Source organism: Hetaerina americana, unplaced genomic scaffold (assembly GCF_022747635.1).
Source record: "Hetaerina americana unplaced genomic scaffold, ioHetAmer1.1.p SCAF_42, whole genome shotgun sequence".
Taxonomy (NCBI): domain Eukaryota; kingdom Metazoa; phylum Arthropoda; class Insecta; order Odonata; family Calopterygidae; genus Hetaerina; species Hetaerina americana.
In genome coordinates this window covers 2,159,937-2,175,928 of record NW_027287008.1, presented here as the reverse complement: position 1 = coordinate 2,175,928, position 15,992 = coordinate 2,159,937, and the positions used below count along the sequence as shown (strand labels likewise).

The 15,992-nt window shown below is 36.0% G+C and overlaps 2 protein-coding genes across 2 annotated transcripts in view; one reads left to right on the top strand and one right to left on the bottom strand.

The window, feature by feature from the left end:
- The window catches only part of mRpS29 (mitochondrial ribosomal protein S29), a 42,651-nt gene extending 34,873 nt beyond the window's left edge, over positions 1-7,778 (bottom strand). Inside the window, exons 1-2 of the mRNA XM_071591127.1 lie at positions 7,609-7,778; positions 7,121-7,263 (exon numbers count right to left, since the gene is read on the bottom strand). Coding sequence (XP_071447228.1) covers positions 7,121-7,263; positions 7,609-7,624 — 159 coding nt within the window. The 5' untranslated portion in view covers positions 7,625-7,778. The remainder of the gene's footprint in view (positions 1-7,120; positions 7,264-7,608) is intronic.
- Positions 7,779-7,868: 90 nt separating this feature from the next.
- Positions 7,869-15,776, top strand: Ada (adenosine deaminase-like protein). The gene is made up of 7 exons (XM_071591166.1): positions 7,869-7,987; positions 8,062-8,198; positions 8,332-8,523; positions 9,349-9,589; positions 13,955-14,090; positions 14,341-14,441; positions 15,560-15,776. The coding sequence occupies exons 1-7, from the start codon at positions 7,943-7,945 to the stop codon at positions 15,764-15,766; spliced, it is 1,059 nt and encodes a 352-aa protein (XP_071447267.1). The 5' UTR covers positions 7,869-7,942; the 3' UTR covers positions 15,767-15,776.
- The last annotated feature ends 216 nt before the right edge of the window (positions 15,777-15,992 follow it).

Genomic DNA, 15,992 nt, shown 5'->3' with positions numbered 1-15,992 from the left:
TGGTTGTAAATGGGATGGGGATTCACTTTTTTTGTTAAAGAGATTTGTGTTTTGAAGTCTAGTTTTATGTATTATCTTTTGCAATTATTTGGGACTTGTGTGCCACCTGACAATGTCTATCAGCACATGTGTACTTCTAATAATAATAATAATAATATAATCACAGGGCAAACCAAATCGTATAACATATTAATGTATATAATTTAGTTTTTTAGTAAAATTAAGGTTGCTTTTATGGACTCGACAAATGAAAAATATTTTTACATTCTAACGGCAAATATAGGAGTCAACATACTAAACAATTTCCTAATGATAAAATCCTATCTACTGCGTTCCTTCGGGTGAAATGAAGGAATAACTGTGCCACAGTCGGCACTGACAGTGCAAAAACGAGCCCAATACGATAATCCCAACGGAAACCATAGAAGAGAGCAACGTCTTTTGAAATCGTGATGAGTAACGTTACGAATTGAAGGCTGAAATTCTATCCGGCAAATAAAAACAACCAAAGAGACAACAAGATCCTGAAATTCCTGGTCCAAGTACAGCGTTACTCACCTTTCGAAGTACCCAAGCAGGTAAACAAAAGATTACGATAGTGTTTTTCACATTGAGAAAATGTTCTTTGAAAGTGAGTCAGCCTGAATCGGCGATTCCATTGCGCGCTTGAGTTAGAATTTCTTTGGACAAAATTTTCAAACTCGCAATATGGACCTAAACTAACTTACCAACTGTGCAGCAGTGTAAATACAGTATTTTCATTCACGTTTACGAATGATGCCCTCATGATAAAAAAACCGTTGGAATTTCATAACTACTGCGCTTCTAGAGGAAGGTCCCAATACCTTACTGTAATCACTGTTGGCCAAAACTGCACGGGGCGGTGAAAGGGAATTTCCGACCCCAAGCTTCAAATAAATCTAACCGCAATACCTAAATATTAACTTATACATTAAATAAAATAATACTTTAACAAAAACTCCATATGTCTATATTTTTTTATTGGAAAAAACAAATTGAGGTTGTGGTTTCCTTTATTGAGCGGCATTCTCTTACTGATTATGTATTGAATAGAAATCAGCTGCGAGGCAAAAAAGAACTATTCGGAGAGAAATATCTGTATTTTAGCACGATTCACGATATTTCGAAATTTCAATCAGCCCGTGTAAGCTGTCCGCTAGCACGCAAATGCTCGGTCCGGGAATAAAATCCGGTTTATGTCCCCGGAAAATCCAGCAAACACACAACCCGCGTGTTTTTCTGGGTGAAGGCTTACCGTGAGTAATCACAAAAGCCACGGGGACAGCAACTGCCTCCGCCCTTGAAGGTGTGATTCACAACGTCGTTGCTTCTTCTGCGCACGGCTAAAAGTTTCTCTTGCCAAAGCATTGTCGCTATTACCGTGGCCATAAGCGAGTACATTATAAATGAATGGATATCGCGACAGCATTCATTAGATTTTCAATATCCATCGATATGCAACTTGGGAATTTAAAAAAAAGTCGGTAATCAATTGAAATACTATGCATCCATCATTCCAGGATGGATGGCAAGTGTTAACTGGATGAATCTCTATAGAGCATGATCGAAGTAGAGCCAATATCTATGTGCAACCGAGACGAAACTCAGGGCCGTGTTACTGGACATTTCTAACTATAGGGTTTCCCTCATAGCATCCAATGTTAAAAATTAAATACACTAATATTAACGCGGCGACTCCTAGAGCTGTGAAGCGGCCATTAAAAACGGTGGATCGGGAACCTTTACAATGTAGAAGAAAAATAAGCAGACTTTGTGGAATGTTCCGCAATCTGAAGTGAGAGAAAGCTCGGGAAGAACTTAGGAAAGAGGCGGGAAATCAAAATGTTATAGGGAGGAATGATCACAAATTCAAGGTCAGGGCACAAAGAACAAATAAAAAAATGTCATTTCTTAACAAAACAATTTTTGATTGGAACAGTTTACCGGCAAAACTATTCCAGCATTTTCCTAACAGGGTAAATACTTTAAACAAAAGATGTAAACAATTTATATAATAATTTGATTGATGTGTTTGGTAAAATTGTATGCAACAGCTTAGTTATGATTTCTTTCTTGTTGATTGGGAAACTGAGGTTAATGAGATGGGGATTTTTTGTCTTAGAGATAGGTGTTTGGATGTTTCATTTAAGGGTATTATTTTCTTCTGACTGATTTAATTCATTGCCTTTTACGATATTGATTAAATTTGAGATGTCATGTTATTTTTATTGTGGGTCGCGGTAGTTCAGGGGTAGCGAGCTTCGGACTACTGAACGGAGGGCCCGGGTTTGATTCCCGGGCAAGCCTCTCTGGGTACCAGCAGCTCCACCCAAGCTATATGATTTTCCGGGTACCAGATCTTCCTAGTAAACCATAAGCGGCACAGCGAAAGGAACTGGCCCCCCTACCCTGATGAGTGAATTTCACCCGCCGTCGGGCTTAGTACTGGGTGAACTCAATCATCACCAACCAAACCGACCTTCGGGTTGATTACTGTGTCTAAGATTTTTTATGGTTATTTTTCTAAGGCAGGTTTGATTGCAATACTCGGGACTCCTGTGCCAACTCAAATTGCCTACCTGCAAAAGTGCGTTTTAATAATAATTATTCTTAATTATATTGGTTAAATAGAGTATAATGCGTACTTCCAAGAGAATATATGAAGCCTTTATTTTAATTGAACTTTTGATGAGTAGCATATTTTTACAACCGCAGCAAAACTCGATGGCCGCAAATGGGAATCTTAATTCTGCCCTCGTAGAGAATCGATTCCACGGAGTCACGCCGAAAACAGATTTTTCCGTCCTTAACATGAAACTTCTTGCATGACTCACTTAGCCGGTTTTCCAGGCTCCTATCAAATCTGTATGAAAGTGGAAGAGTGTATATTTGTAAACGAGTTATCAAACACAAGCACGCATAAACACATCCGCTCAGATGATCGATACGAGTTCTATCATATAGTTCCCAATAACCTGACGCGAAAAAAATGAACTTTATCGAAAGAAACTAAAAAAAAAGATACGATCCAGGATTAATCGTTACGGCTTTTATCCCCTTCGCTGACTATTGATTATGAGATCACATAAGTACCGAGGGCAGTGACCAAAAACGAGACATTCGCAAAGTCAAGGCTTCCCATGGAGTCCATCAACAATCAATAAGTAGCCTGGGTGATAATCTCAATTACTTCGTCTACGTACAACCAATCTATCATGGCAACGTACATATAAGCAGCCTCTCTATCGCCCTTTAAATCTTAAACTGCCACGAGAGACTCGAGTAAGAGCATGCAAATGCCGCATAAAATTTATAACCACGCGCCATTAAACTTGTTTCTTTTTACATTTTAGCGAGAAGCGAGTGAAAATTTACCCGGCCGAAGTCCGAAATTGGAAAATGGAGGAAGGTGTAGCGAGGGCAGATTAGAGGAAGGCGTGAGATTGGCGTCCACATCAGGCGGCAGAAGGGGGGGGGTGGAGAAGGGTTGGGAAAGAGAAGAGTTGCTTTCCAACGCTCAGCAGCACCCGTCTAAAATGCCGGTCAACGAAAAACAATTTACTTTTTTAAAGCATTTTTCCTTTTGACTAATTTGTGTACGGTTTTTTCAAGGCCGCAGTCGCAAAGATTTGAGAAAATAAAATCCATTAAAACAAATATTAAACAAAATTTGTATCTCGACGCCTTCGCCTTCTGAAGTAGATAACTATTTGCCGAGGAAGGGCGACCAAAACACATGCATTTTCAAACGATACCCATCGAAGGAAAATTCTACAATAAAAATTCCTTTTGCACAAGGAGGTAATCAACAAATGATGAACACAAATTTAACGAATACAACCAAGTAAGGTCCTACTTTGCCATCGACATCCTTTAATGAGCCTTTTTTCCAGGCAGACACACCTACTGGGTAATTACAGGTATCACTAAACTAAAGAAAAATAATACTAATTTTGATATAAGACAAATACCAATCATTTTTCGCTTGGTTATATTGTCTGGTATACTTGTTACATTTGTGTGCATCCAGCATTTGCAACTTCGATCTATGTGGATTTGTGAAATCAAATATTTAGGGAAACAGTTAACACTGACATTCTTCCTTCAACTTTGGGCTAAAATAGACGGATTGAGAAAACAAACTTATTTAATCAAAGAACCTACTCTTCTATGGCCGCTAATGAAAGGAAGACTAAAGAAATATCTCCAATGCCATACTCTTTGCGGGCACGGCGCGATGGATAATTGGAAGTTAATGAAAATATTTTTTTTTATTTGAAAATATTAGCATACAAAAAGGCACCCACGTACATGGTGTGCCGTCCAAGGTGACCCTGGGGAGTAGTACGGACACACGCAATCAGGGTTTACGGTGATTTAACATGGATACAGGGATCCGTCTATTACTCTGAGATCTAATGTGAAAGGAAGGAACAACGTAGGTCCACACACTGTCCGATTCAGGTTCATGACCCGGAGTGGTCATTGTTAGTAGCGCACACAAACTAGAGGTATACTCATAGTCATTTAAGACAAACGGAAATAAGTCAAGTGCTTGAAAACCCTAAAAACCAGATTTTTCACCTACCGAGCAGGCCTCTTCAGAGAAGATGTCCCAAAGAACGATCTGGTTTGAATACACCCATTGAATACACAAAAGGAAGTTTCAATGGGATTTAATGCAACCCCAAGGAAAACCCGGGAAAATTTCACTGAGGAGATGTCCTTTTTTCCTTTAAAATCCCACCCAGACCTCAGATCCCTACCGCCGGAGTAATATTCCCCGTAACACCCGAGCGCGACTCCACGAGCGCCCCTACAGATCACGAAACCGAGCGGAAGGGGGTGTATGTGTATGCTAATACATCCTCCTCCTAGTAAAATTGTTTCATATTTTGGTTAAATTCGGCATTCTTCAAAACTTAACGCCCACAAACACTGCCATTATTAGCGGCTTTAGAGTTAATTCTTCCTTCTATAAACAAAATTGTTGTAATCTTCGCCCCAGATGAATGATTTTTCAGGTCATTAATCAAACAACGAATAAAATTACTTTTGTGTCAGTAAAAAGTGGAACCACCAGATGAGTTCAGCAGTGGTGTAGGTGATAAGTTCAGCCTTCCCTGCTTCTCTCTCAAAAAATATATAATTCTTTGGCCCTCTAAAATTTTACCAAAGGTGGAGCTCCGAACTACTGAGCGGAGGTGTAGGGTTCGATTCCAGGCTAACCGCTCTTGGCATGCTAAGATTTACCGAAGCTGAGTCATCACATCTTAGAGGGAAACCAAGGGCGAAACAGGAAAGGATCTGCTCCACCTACCCTTTATGTGTTCATTTCACACACCATTGAGTTTAATGCTAGGCAAGCTCCATCCTAACCAATCAAACCAACTCAATGGTATCGAGCTCAACCTTGCAAACTTTCATCTTGAGGAACAAGGCAAGCTTTGTCAAATCCACCAAAAATTTGTTAATGCAGTGCTAGCAGTTCCATCAAATAGGTGACATTCAGGTACTTGTATGGTCAGGTGTATAATTAGTACCTGAAGATGTCACCTATGTGATGAAACAGTAGTACTGCATTAATTTTTGGTGAATTTTACAAAGCTTGTCATGTACCCTCAATCAAACCATATTTTGGGTTATTGTGTTTGCTTGATATCGTGAGTTGCAGCTTTGGGGAATGCATTGAGGTAAATCTAAATATCTTGGATAACAAGAAGAAATTTCCCCACCTAAAATTTGTGGAGTTAGTAAGCAAAAGAAATGAATCATTTCCTCCGATAAAAGAGATGAAATTTTTCAAACATAACTTTTATACAGAAGAAAAAGACGCATTTCAGGCGTCATATGGAGGAATATCATGATTTATTAAAAAATGGCAATTTTCCACAAAATAAAATTTAATACAACTGGTATCAATGTAACTACATCATCAGGTGATGATGATGTAGTTACATTGAAACTGGTTGTATTAAATTTTATTTTAGGGAAAATTGCCAATTTTTAATTAATTTATACAGAATATTAAAAAATCATCCTGTATAAATTATACCTATTCCTTTGTTAAGTACTCGGATACCGTTTGAGAGGAAAGGAATAAACTCTTTGACCAATAACTTGCTATTATATTTACATTCTTTAGCATCTGAAAAATACTTTTTGAGCATGCTGGATTCAGATTTTTTTCATTTTTTGAAAAGGTTATAAACATTTATATTGTGAAAAACACAGTGAAACTAGAAGTACAAGGTTATGTAACTTAGGTGCTTAACTGTTTTTTAACTATTCAAATTAATTACTTGACGAGGTAACAACGAAAACTTGTTCAAATATGTGTTTTAGTTAAGAACTTACTCGACTATTAATAATATAATTTCTTGAAAATATTGAAACATGCATTTATATGGCAGAAAAAGTAATTTTGCCTTTTGTTGACCCCTCAACTTAGTCCTGGATTAGTTCTCTAGCGCTGCATTCAACACGGATGCAGCTTGAGACAAAGGCTTCGACAGTAATGCACAGATAACACCAGGCTATTGGGTTGCCCAGTGAAACCACTGCTGCCAACCCAAAAAATCCAGGTATTACCAGAGCATCTGAGAGGAATTTCAAATTCAGAGGCTTATATCTCTCTGCATTATTCTATCTTTAATCCCACAGCAGGTATTTTACACATTTTTAAGATTGCGATGTGTTAAGGCCTAGCATTCCTCATCTAGTAGCTCATACTATACCCCTGGAATTCATGGGGACGCAAAAGGTAATTTATCTTGCACTAGCAAACACAAAGTAGGACGAGTCTATTTGGAAATAAACCTGCCATTGAGGGAACTAAAAAAACCTTATTTGTCACTCAATTATTAATTGTGAATCCAAAACCAAAATGTTGCAGCCATTGGCTTAATAATGGCAGCTCATGCAAATTATGTAAGTTTTAACTGCGCGGAATGTCTCTTTAATTCTATAAAAACACTAAGTCACTACACTGAATTCATATAGAATCTTACAATTGAAACAGGTCCTGATACTAGCACACTGTAAAAAGGCATAGGCCTCCAATAGAATGCATGAATAAGGTCCCAAAAAAAGCACTTACCGGGTTGCTTTCGTTCGTCCGAAATACTCTACTTGAATTTTCACTATTTGCAGACGTGTGACCGACAGCAACAGATGGTTCAACAACGGTTGAAGACATAAGCCGATTCAGCGTTGATGCAAACCCACTTAGCATTCGGTATCCTGTTTAATTAAACCAAAGATCCGTAATTTTACCTCCAGCTTCAGAAAAGTAGTCTCATACTTCAAGTTAACACAGACTTTAAATCTAAATATAATTAAAGGCAACAGGGTCAAAGATAATGAGCCAAATTATAGCATCGTATTGAGTACTAATAACAATAAAAATAACCTATTTTACCACTGGAAAATTCATTATCAGGATTACTTAACTAGTTCCGATACTTCACAAGGAGTAGTCATAGATAAATATCTAACTAATAACAAAATAACGTATAAAAGACATTTAAAATTGCCAAATCAACCGGTGAATATTACAGGACAATACAGATTTTGAGGAAGACTTACTCATTCTGATGGCCATAATAATTGGCAAGGCGAAATAAACTTCTTAGGAAGATATTATTAAAATTTATTAACCTTATAAACAACAAAAGGTCAGTGACACTGAGGCATTTTGCAACTTAATCCCACAATCACGCAAATACCATCAGTATCCCATGCCCATTATACCTTCTCGACCCTTCAGTGGCGCTGCCACGAACTAGAAGAAAACAAAATAAACTCGTAATGACTGCATAAAATCCGCGGGATTTTTACTAGTCTTCTTCAAATTTAATTTGCATATGATTTAAGTAACGCATATGCATATCCTGTCACATTTTCCAGCAATCTTTTAAAAATGGATAATTCTACTTTGTCATTTTGCAAAAAGTTGCCAAAATTGGTGAGTATATTCCCCGTGAGACTAATTCCAATGAATTTCAATTGTAAACAAGTGATTCTTTAATTTGGCAACAGGAACTTCATGCTCATCTTAATGGTTCTATCAGCGACAAAACCCTTTTGGAACTATCACAGACCTTAGATAATAAAGGGACAAATTATGACAACATTAAACAGTTTATTATGGGTTGTAAGGATCGTTCACTGGAGGAGTAGGTGTTAAATAAAATGTTAATAAAATTAGCCATATTATGGAAAACAAATAAATGATATGCATATATCCACAATGCAGTTAATTTGATGAATATTCGATATTTGTGATCAATTTTATAATATCTTTTACAGGTGCTTTAAAATGTTTTCCCTAATTCATTCAATGACTGTTAGTGCTTCCATCATAAGAAAAGTTACGAAGGATGTAATTGAAGACTTTGCTGGTGACGGTGTAGTTTATTTGGAACTTAGAAGCACTCCCCGGCAAGTTGAAGGAAGTATGACAAAAAATGAATATATGGATGCAATTATTGAATCAATCAGGTGAGCCTTCACTTCCATTGCCTGTAACAATGAATATAATCTTTTAAGGCTAGTCATGATCTGCTCAAAATTCATGATAGAAGAGGATTTCTAGAATTATCCCCACAAATGAGAAAATAATTCCTAATTTTATCCTCCATTCCTCTCATCCAACTCTTTGGGGTAATTTTCCAACAGCAATTAATGCGTCCCTATGGTAAGGAAACCAACTAGTAAAATTAAATTGACATTTCATGGATGTAACATAGTATTCCGTCACTTTCTTCATACAGTGAAACACTAATTATCCTAAGGTCAAAATTAGTTGGTGAATAAGGTCAGGATTATTGTAATTCTTGCATATATGAATGATAAACTCAAACTTGGAACTCTTACATTCATGGCATTGGCAATTTTTTTATTTCTACCTCTCATTTTTTTAGCTTTTTTGTTCGGGGTGGATATTTTTCTCTTAACATGGAACCAGTGCTTGTGGTTCCTGGCATGACTGAGAAAATCTCAAAGATGTTTGAGCTCCCCTAGTATAGTCTCATGTTTTGAAAGATGGCATATAGTTGGATATTTATTGACAGGAATAACCTTTTTATTTATTCAAAATAGTGAAAGTAAATCATATATTAATTGGTGAAAATTGTTCATTCTTTATGGCACCCAATTGTTCTTAGTAATTTGATTTACTCCCATTCATTGTAACTGCATTTAGTACGGTTGTCTAATTTATTGCTCATAAAAAAGTTAAATAGGCAATATTTAAATTTTACAGTAACTATTTTCATTTCTACCAAGGAATAAAATCTAATTACAACGTCTTTTTTTCATTCATAGAGAATCCAAAGAGTTGTATCCTATTATAGTGAAATTGATTGTGTCTATTGACCGGAAATCTGGTGTCACAGAGGCAGAAGAAAATTTAGAACTTGCCATTCAGGCCAAAGAAGCGAACCCTGACATCGTATTAGGCATTGACTTCAGTGGAAATCCTGCAATTGGAGAAATTGACGATTTTATTCCTGTTCTGCAGTGTGCTCAAAAATCTGGTTTTTCACTTGCTATCCACTGTGCAGAGGTAAGGACAATTTTTCTTAGTTTACTTCATCTAAGTGTTGTATAAGTACAAAAAAACTCCTTTAGTTAATGTTTTCCCACTATATTATTTGAAGCACTACTTACACTGGTGCAGAAAATAAAATGATTCTCCATAAACAATTTGGGTGTTTCATTTTCTGTCCATTTTATGATTTCATCTTTTACTTTTTGATTTCCAAGTGAGTGTAATAAAAAGTCAAAATCATCTGGATAAATAATATATAATGTGAGCAAATTAAGAATAAACATGGGAAAAAAGATGAGTGATCGTCTTCTTTGTATTAGAGTAAAAACCTTTGAAACAAAATTTTATTCTTCTTTTATATAAAACTGCACAACCAGTAGTCACCACAGCATCCTGTATTTATTTAGGACAATGAAAGCTACAACACTTTAAGTGAAAAACTTACATCCCACTTCCATGAGTTTCCATATGGTCTTGACCCAAGATAACTTGCTCTCTCATATCTGATGATGGTATATCCACTATATTTAATCAAAGTTGGGGACTAAAAAGTGGATGTAGGGTCACTTTTTTTACTGTTATTATGTCTAACTTTTGCAATTTTGCTCAACTCAGCTATTCAACGGTAACATTCCTCTTTGTATTTATTTAACCAAAACAAAAGATGAACCTTCAAGCAAATTCAGATACTCACTTCAATGAGTGTTCTCAAATGTGAGACAGCTCAATGACTTTCTCAATCCCAAATCAGTAGATGCAATTAATTTCATCAAAATCCTGTTTTAATAATTACAATTACATGAGCTCCTCAACGTATTATAGGTATTTGGATTAACCAGGAACTGTAAACAAGGTTACGGGTAGAAACCCTCAACAAAAATATTATTGGCAAACTAAGGACAGATTGCATTTTCGCACCACTGTTAAAGGGAGCACACAAATCAATCTTACCCATGCTAGGTTTTTATTCCAATCCTGTTGGTCTAACATGAGGGACCGAATAAAAAGTATTTTTAAACTGCACTGGTAAGGGAGTATGATAATCTTCGTCACTGTGCCATGGTGGATTCATGAAAATGAGAGGTCAAGGTAGGTGGAGCCATAGGGTACATCATGGCATGGATTTCATTAATGAAATGAATTAATGGTTTCTGGCGTAACTTTATGGAACCGATTCATTATAAATAAATGAAAGGACTAACTTTGTAGTTCCACACGAAAACTTCATCATCCTGATGATGAAGTTTTACTTCGAAACCTGGGTCGTGTGAATAAATCGTTTTCGTGTGGAACTACAAAGTTAGTCCTTTCATTTATTTATAATGAAATGAACATTCCTGGGAATTTCCAGCTGCTGAAGTACATCCATGGTTTATACCCCTAAAAATATATGATTATGGGAATCAAGTCACTATTACGGTTATTATCCAGGAGATGCTTAGTAAAAAGGGATATAGTATAAAGCAGACTTAATGCTCCATAGCTGACAACCCAGTACATTGTATGCCCTATTTTTCTGTGCTTTCGAAATCTGAAACTTTGAAAGAAGACTAATAAGCTTACACTTGTTCAAGAAAAATAAATTGGGTTCATGGAGGTGGTGGTTTTAAATTCCCTACTCTTCCATTATAATCCAGTACAACTTTCATATTACTTGGGGTCAGTAACCATAATTCACGGCTATTAATATTATTGTTTCAATTTATTTTGTCATGTTATGACATGGGACATTAACAGTAAATCATTGACTGAAATACTGCAAAATTTTCCTAGGAATATGATGCCCAGATGTTAAATGCATGGTGTAAACTTTGCAGGCATAATTAAAGTTTGTTATTTTTTTGTTTCATCTAGCAAGTTAGGGAACCCTGTGGTAAAATTGATGAATATGCTTATAATTGAAAAATAGTGAGAAATTATCAAGTTGTCTGAGAATCTGCCCACACATGCAAGATATACTACATTGATCAAAAAGTTCCCGGAATAACCACCGTGTGGCGCTCCCATCGTTCCGATTTGAGTTCTGTTTTTTTTGTTAAATTGGTACATCTGTTGTTGATATTCCCTTTAAATCTTAGTGTCATAACTTGACATTTGCAAAAGTTACGTAGCCAAGAGTACATCTATCTCTGTGTGTGTTGGCGATTTTTTACAATTTCAGAAATGGATTTAAATTTGCAACAACGAACTTGTATTAAATTTTGCGTAAAAAACGGATTTAGTGGCGCACGGACGTTGGAAATGTTGGAAAAGTGTTTCGGCAACGATTCTCTAAAAAAAACGGTCGTTTACCAGTGGCACGAGCGGTTCAGAAGTGGTCGTGAGTCAATCGAAGATGATGAACGCAGTGGCAGACCATCGACATCGAAAGTCGGTGAAAAAATTGATAAAGTAAAAGAAATGTTGGTCAATAACCGCAAATTAACCATCAGAGAAATAGCGGAGGACTTGAACATTGCCTATGGATCCGCCCAAGACATTGTGGTTAATGATTTGGGTTTCCGTCGTGTAGCAGCAAAGTTGGTGCCAAAAGACCTCAATTTCATGCAAAAAAGAGACCGTGTTGACGTCGCAAAAGACATGATTTGCGAGGCTGAATCCGATCCCACATTCATCAAAAGGATCATTACTGGAGACGAGACGTGGGTTTATGAGTACGACACGCAATCCAGACATCAGGCAAGTGAATGGCGTTCACCAAATGAGCCGAGACCAAAAAAACCACGTCGTTTTCAGTCAAAAAAGAAGGCAATGCTGACGGTTTTCATGGATTACAACGGTGTAGTGCATCATGAATTTTTGCCAGAAGGCCAGACAGTAAACAAAGAGTATTATTTGGGCGTTATGAGACGTTTGCGTGAAGCAATTCGCCGAAAGAGACCAGAAATGTGGGCGGAAAACTCGTGGATTTTGCACCAATGATAACGCACCGTCGCACAGTGCTATCATTATTCGTAATTTTTTGACGAAAAATGCAACAAATACCATCCAACAGCCACCGAATTCACCTGATTTGGCTCCCTGTGACTTCTTTCTGTTCAATCGAGTTAAAAAACCATTACGGGGAACGCGTTTTAGCAGCCGAGAGGAAGTAATGGAAAAATCGCAGGAAGCACTGATGGACATACCGAAAACCGAATATAAAAAATGTTTCGAGGATTGGATCAAGCGCTGGCATAAGTGTGTTGCAGTCGATGGGGATTACTTTGAAGGGGACAATATAGATTTAGATGAATAAACTTGTATTTTTAATTTTCTGAATAAATTCCGGGAAATTTTTGATCAAGGTAGTACTCAACATAATGGTTTCATCCCCAATTATTAGTTATCAATGTGCCATGTGTAAAACTTGTTTCCTAAAACTCCTTAAAATTAAATGTCAAATATTCCTGGGAAAATGGGAAAAATCCTGAATTTGTACAAATAGAGACTAGTAAAGCAGCATGTGCAAATTTCTGGAATTACAGAGAACATTCATTATATGATTATATTCTTTATATTATAACAAGTAAGAAATTATAGTTATTCAATAGGAATTTAGGTGGTGTTTCACATAAAAATGGATCAGCATGGTATCCTGAGTATTTGGGTACTCATGAGGGAAAGTTACTTCAAGCAGTGAATACCAACAGGGTGGATGTCAGCCCCCCCATATTGTCATGCATATAGCTGCAGTGAATGATAAGTACTTATCTCCGTTTCAAATCTTGCCTCGTAGGGTGAGACGGTGAAGGAAATAGGGCAACTGAGCTAACCCTCAACTTCGATCAAAATAGATGAAACGCCTTGCAGCCAGTAATTTGATGTAAAAGATAAAGTTAATGAGTTTCTCCTCAGTTATGCATCTTTATTTATTCTGTTTAAAATATAATTTTGCTATGGAGGAATAATCTGCTGCGTAAAACAATCTGATTGGAATCCAAAAAAAACTTCAGAAATTCATTAACTCAAAATGTTGGTTGGAACTATGTTGCCTTGATCCTCCATTTTACATTGGCAATACCAGTTGAAATAAGAAGCAGCAGTTGTGTGTAGACTGCTTTGGTTTTCCATTAATATAACCATTATTACCTGGATGAAATTGTGATCTCTTCTTGGCTTGAGATATACACCATGTTACCAATGCACCTCTCTTTTAATGAAGTCAGCCCATACTCAGTTCAACTCCCATTAATTCTTAAATTTAACTGTTTTTATTGGAACACACTAATTTTCAATGTGGCTTCCATTACTGTAGTCCACAAATATGGGCAGGGCTCCCAGGGATGGATTGGGATCTGTTGATGACATCAGCAAATTTTAATTTAAGACTGAACCATTTGACATAGGTGCGTTTTGTTTCCCTTCATTGTTTCAACATTTTGTTTCCTCCCTTCTCAGGTTCCATGCGAGTTGGAAACCAAAAAAATACTTCAACTTAATCCAGAGCGGCTTGGTCATGCAACATGCATCCACCCAGATGCTGGAGGATCTGATGAACTTTGGAAAACTTTAATAGAATCCAAAATTCCAGTTGGTAAGATGCAATGCAGATGATGCTAAAACTTTCACTCTAATAATAACACAGTGTGACTTGTCAAGTTGGGTCGTCTCAATGTGTGGCCCTAATGATACAAGCAATACCAAGAGGTGGTGTGCCTACAAATTTAGTGCAAACATTTACTAAAAATGTAATCAAATGCAATCAAACTTCCACCATTAAGTCCAAGTGGAATTTTAGCAGTAAGAAATAATGATGTTTTTATCAAATTATTTTTAACTTGCAGAACTCTGCTTGACTTCCAATGTCAAGACATCAACTGTCAAGGATTACAGAAATCACCATTTTGATCATCTCTACAAAATTGGCCACCCTATAGTATTAGGTGTAAGTATTAACTGCTTATTTATACAGCTATTTTTTCATTTGTTATCTAAATTCTTTTTCTTTTATTTAATTTATAAATTTATTTTATTAGATTTAATAAATTACACCTCATTTAAATTGAAGAGGGATTTTAAAAATATATCTTGGAAAATGATCTGCTAGTATCAGCTGCTTCTTACAACAATGTTGTGTGTGCGTATATATATAGCGGAATTAAATTATTTCCACTTTCACGATGAAAATATTTGTTTATTTTGATGGATTTTGAGAAACATCTTTATGACGTTCTAGGTATCCATGTAGGGTTACAAACCATGAAGAGTTTAAGTTTGTTAAGTTCTGAGAAAGAGGATTTAATGGCATATGCTAAAAGAACATGGATATCAGTGGTAACATTGAAGCAGGAAGAGGTTTATAATCAACAAAAAATATAGTATTGCAAAGATTGTCCAGGGATCAATTTTCTTAAGAAATAAATGCACTTGCACTGTCACGTGCAAGTTAAGCATTTAACAGAATGCATTGTAGATTTTTTTATAAGTGAGCTCAAGAAAGGAAAAGGTTCATTCTCACTTTCCATTTTTCTGAAGTGTACCATGCATAATTGTTTAAATGCCAAATTTAAAGAATATATTGCTATGAGCTGAAGAAATTTTAAGAAATACTTCAACTCATAATATCTTATTGACATTTGAAGTCACTCAAGAAATCAAGTCGGAAAAAAAATCTTCCTTTGAATTGTACCTATCTAAACCGAGACTTTTTTGAAGAATTTAGATAAGACTTTTTTTGAAGAATTTAGATAATGTATTGAGGTATTTGATTAGCTTTTACCATCAGGATATAATACATATGTATCTCTGAAAGGATATGGTGTATAAAATCTTATAACAGTATCAACTGCTCTCGGCCTTCATACAGGAAGTGAGTGAGAAAAGGAGGAATTGATTATACATAGTTGCACACCCAATCCATTAAAATACAATAAATAATAGGTATATCCAGCTTTCATTTATTTTGCTTTTCTTTTTAGCAAACCCCTTTGAATACATAATTGGTCCATTTAGGTTTCTTAGATGATCTTTGTAATTTTACATATGTATATTTTACATTTCCAGACTGATGACAAGGGTGTTTTTTCTACATCACTGTCCGATGAATACTGCATAGCTGCAAAAACATTTGAACTCGACAATGATCAGTTATGGCAGCTAAGCTATGATAGCATTAATTATGCATTTGCCAGTGAGTATGAGAAGGAAAAGCTGCAAAAGATTCTGAAGGATTGGAAACAAAATATTACTGGAAACAGCAAAATAGATTAGGGTTGCCAATAAAGAGAATACTTTTTGTAAACAAATATAAAAAAGTCAACCAAGGCATTGGTTAACATAAATTGATTGCTTTACAACACAATCTTCATAATATATATACTTGTATATATAAACCTTTGCTCTAACAAAGTATAATATGTGCAGAAGTTACATTTAACTACAGAATAATATTATTATGTTAATGATGTTTCATGTTGACTGCAGCTTATAAACTAAT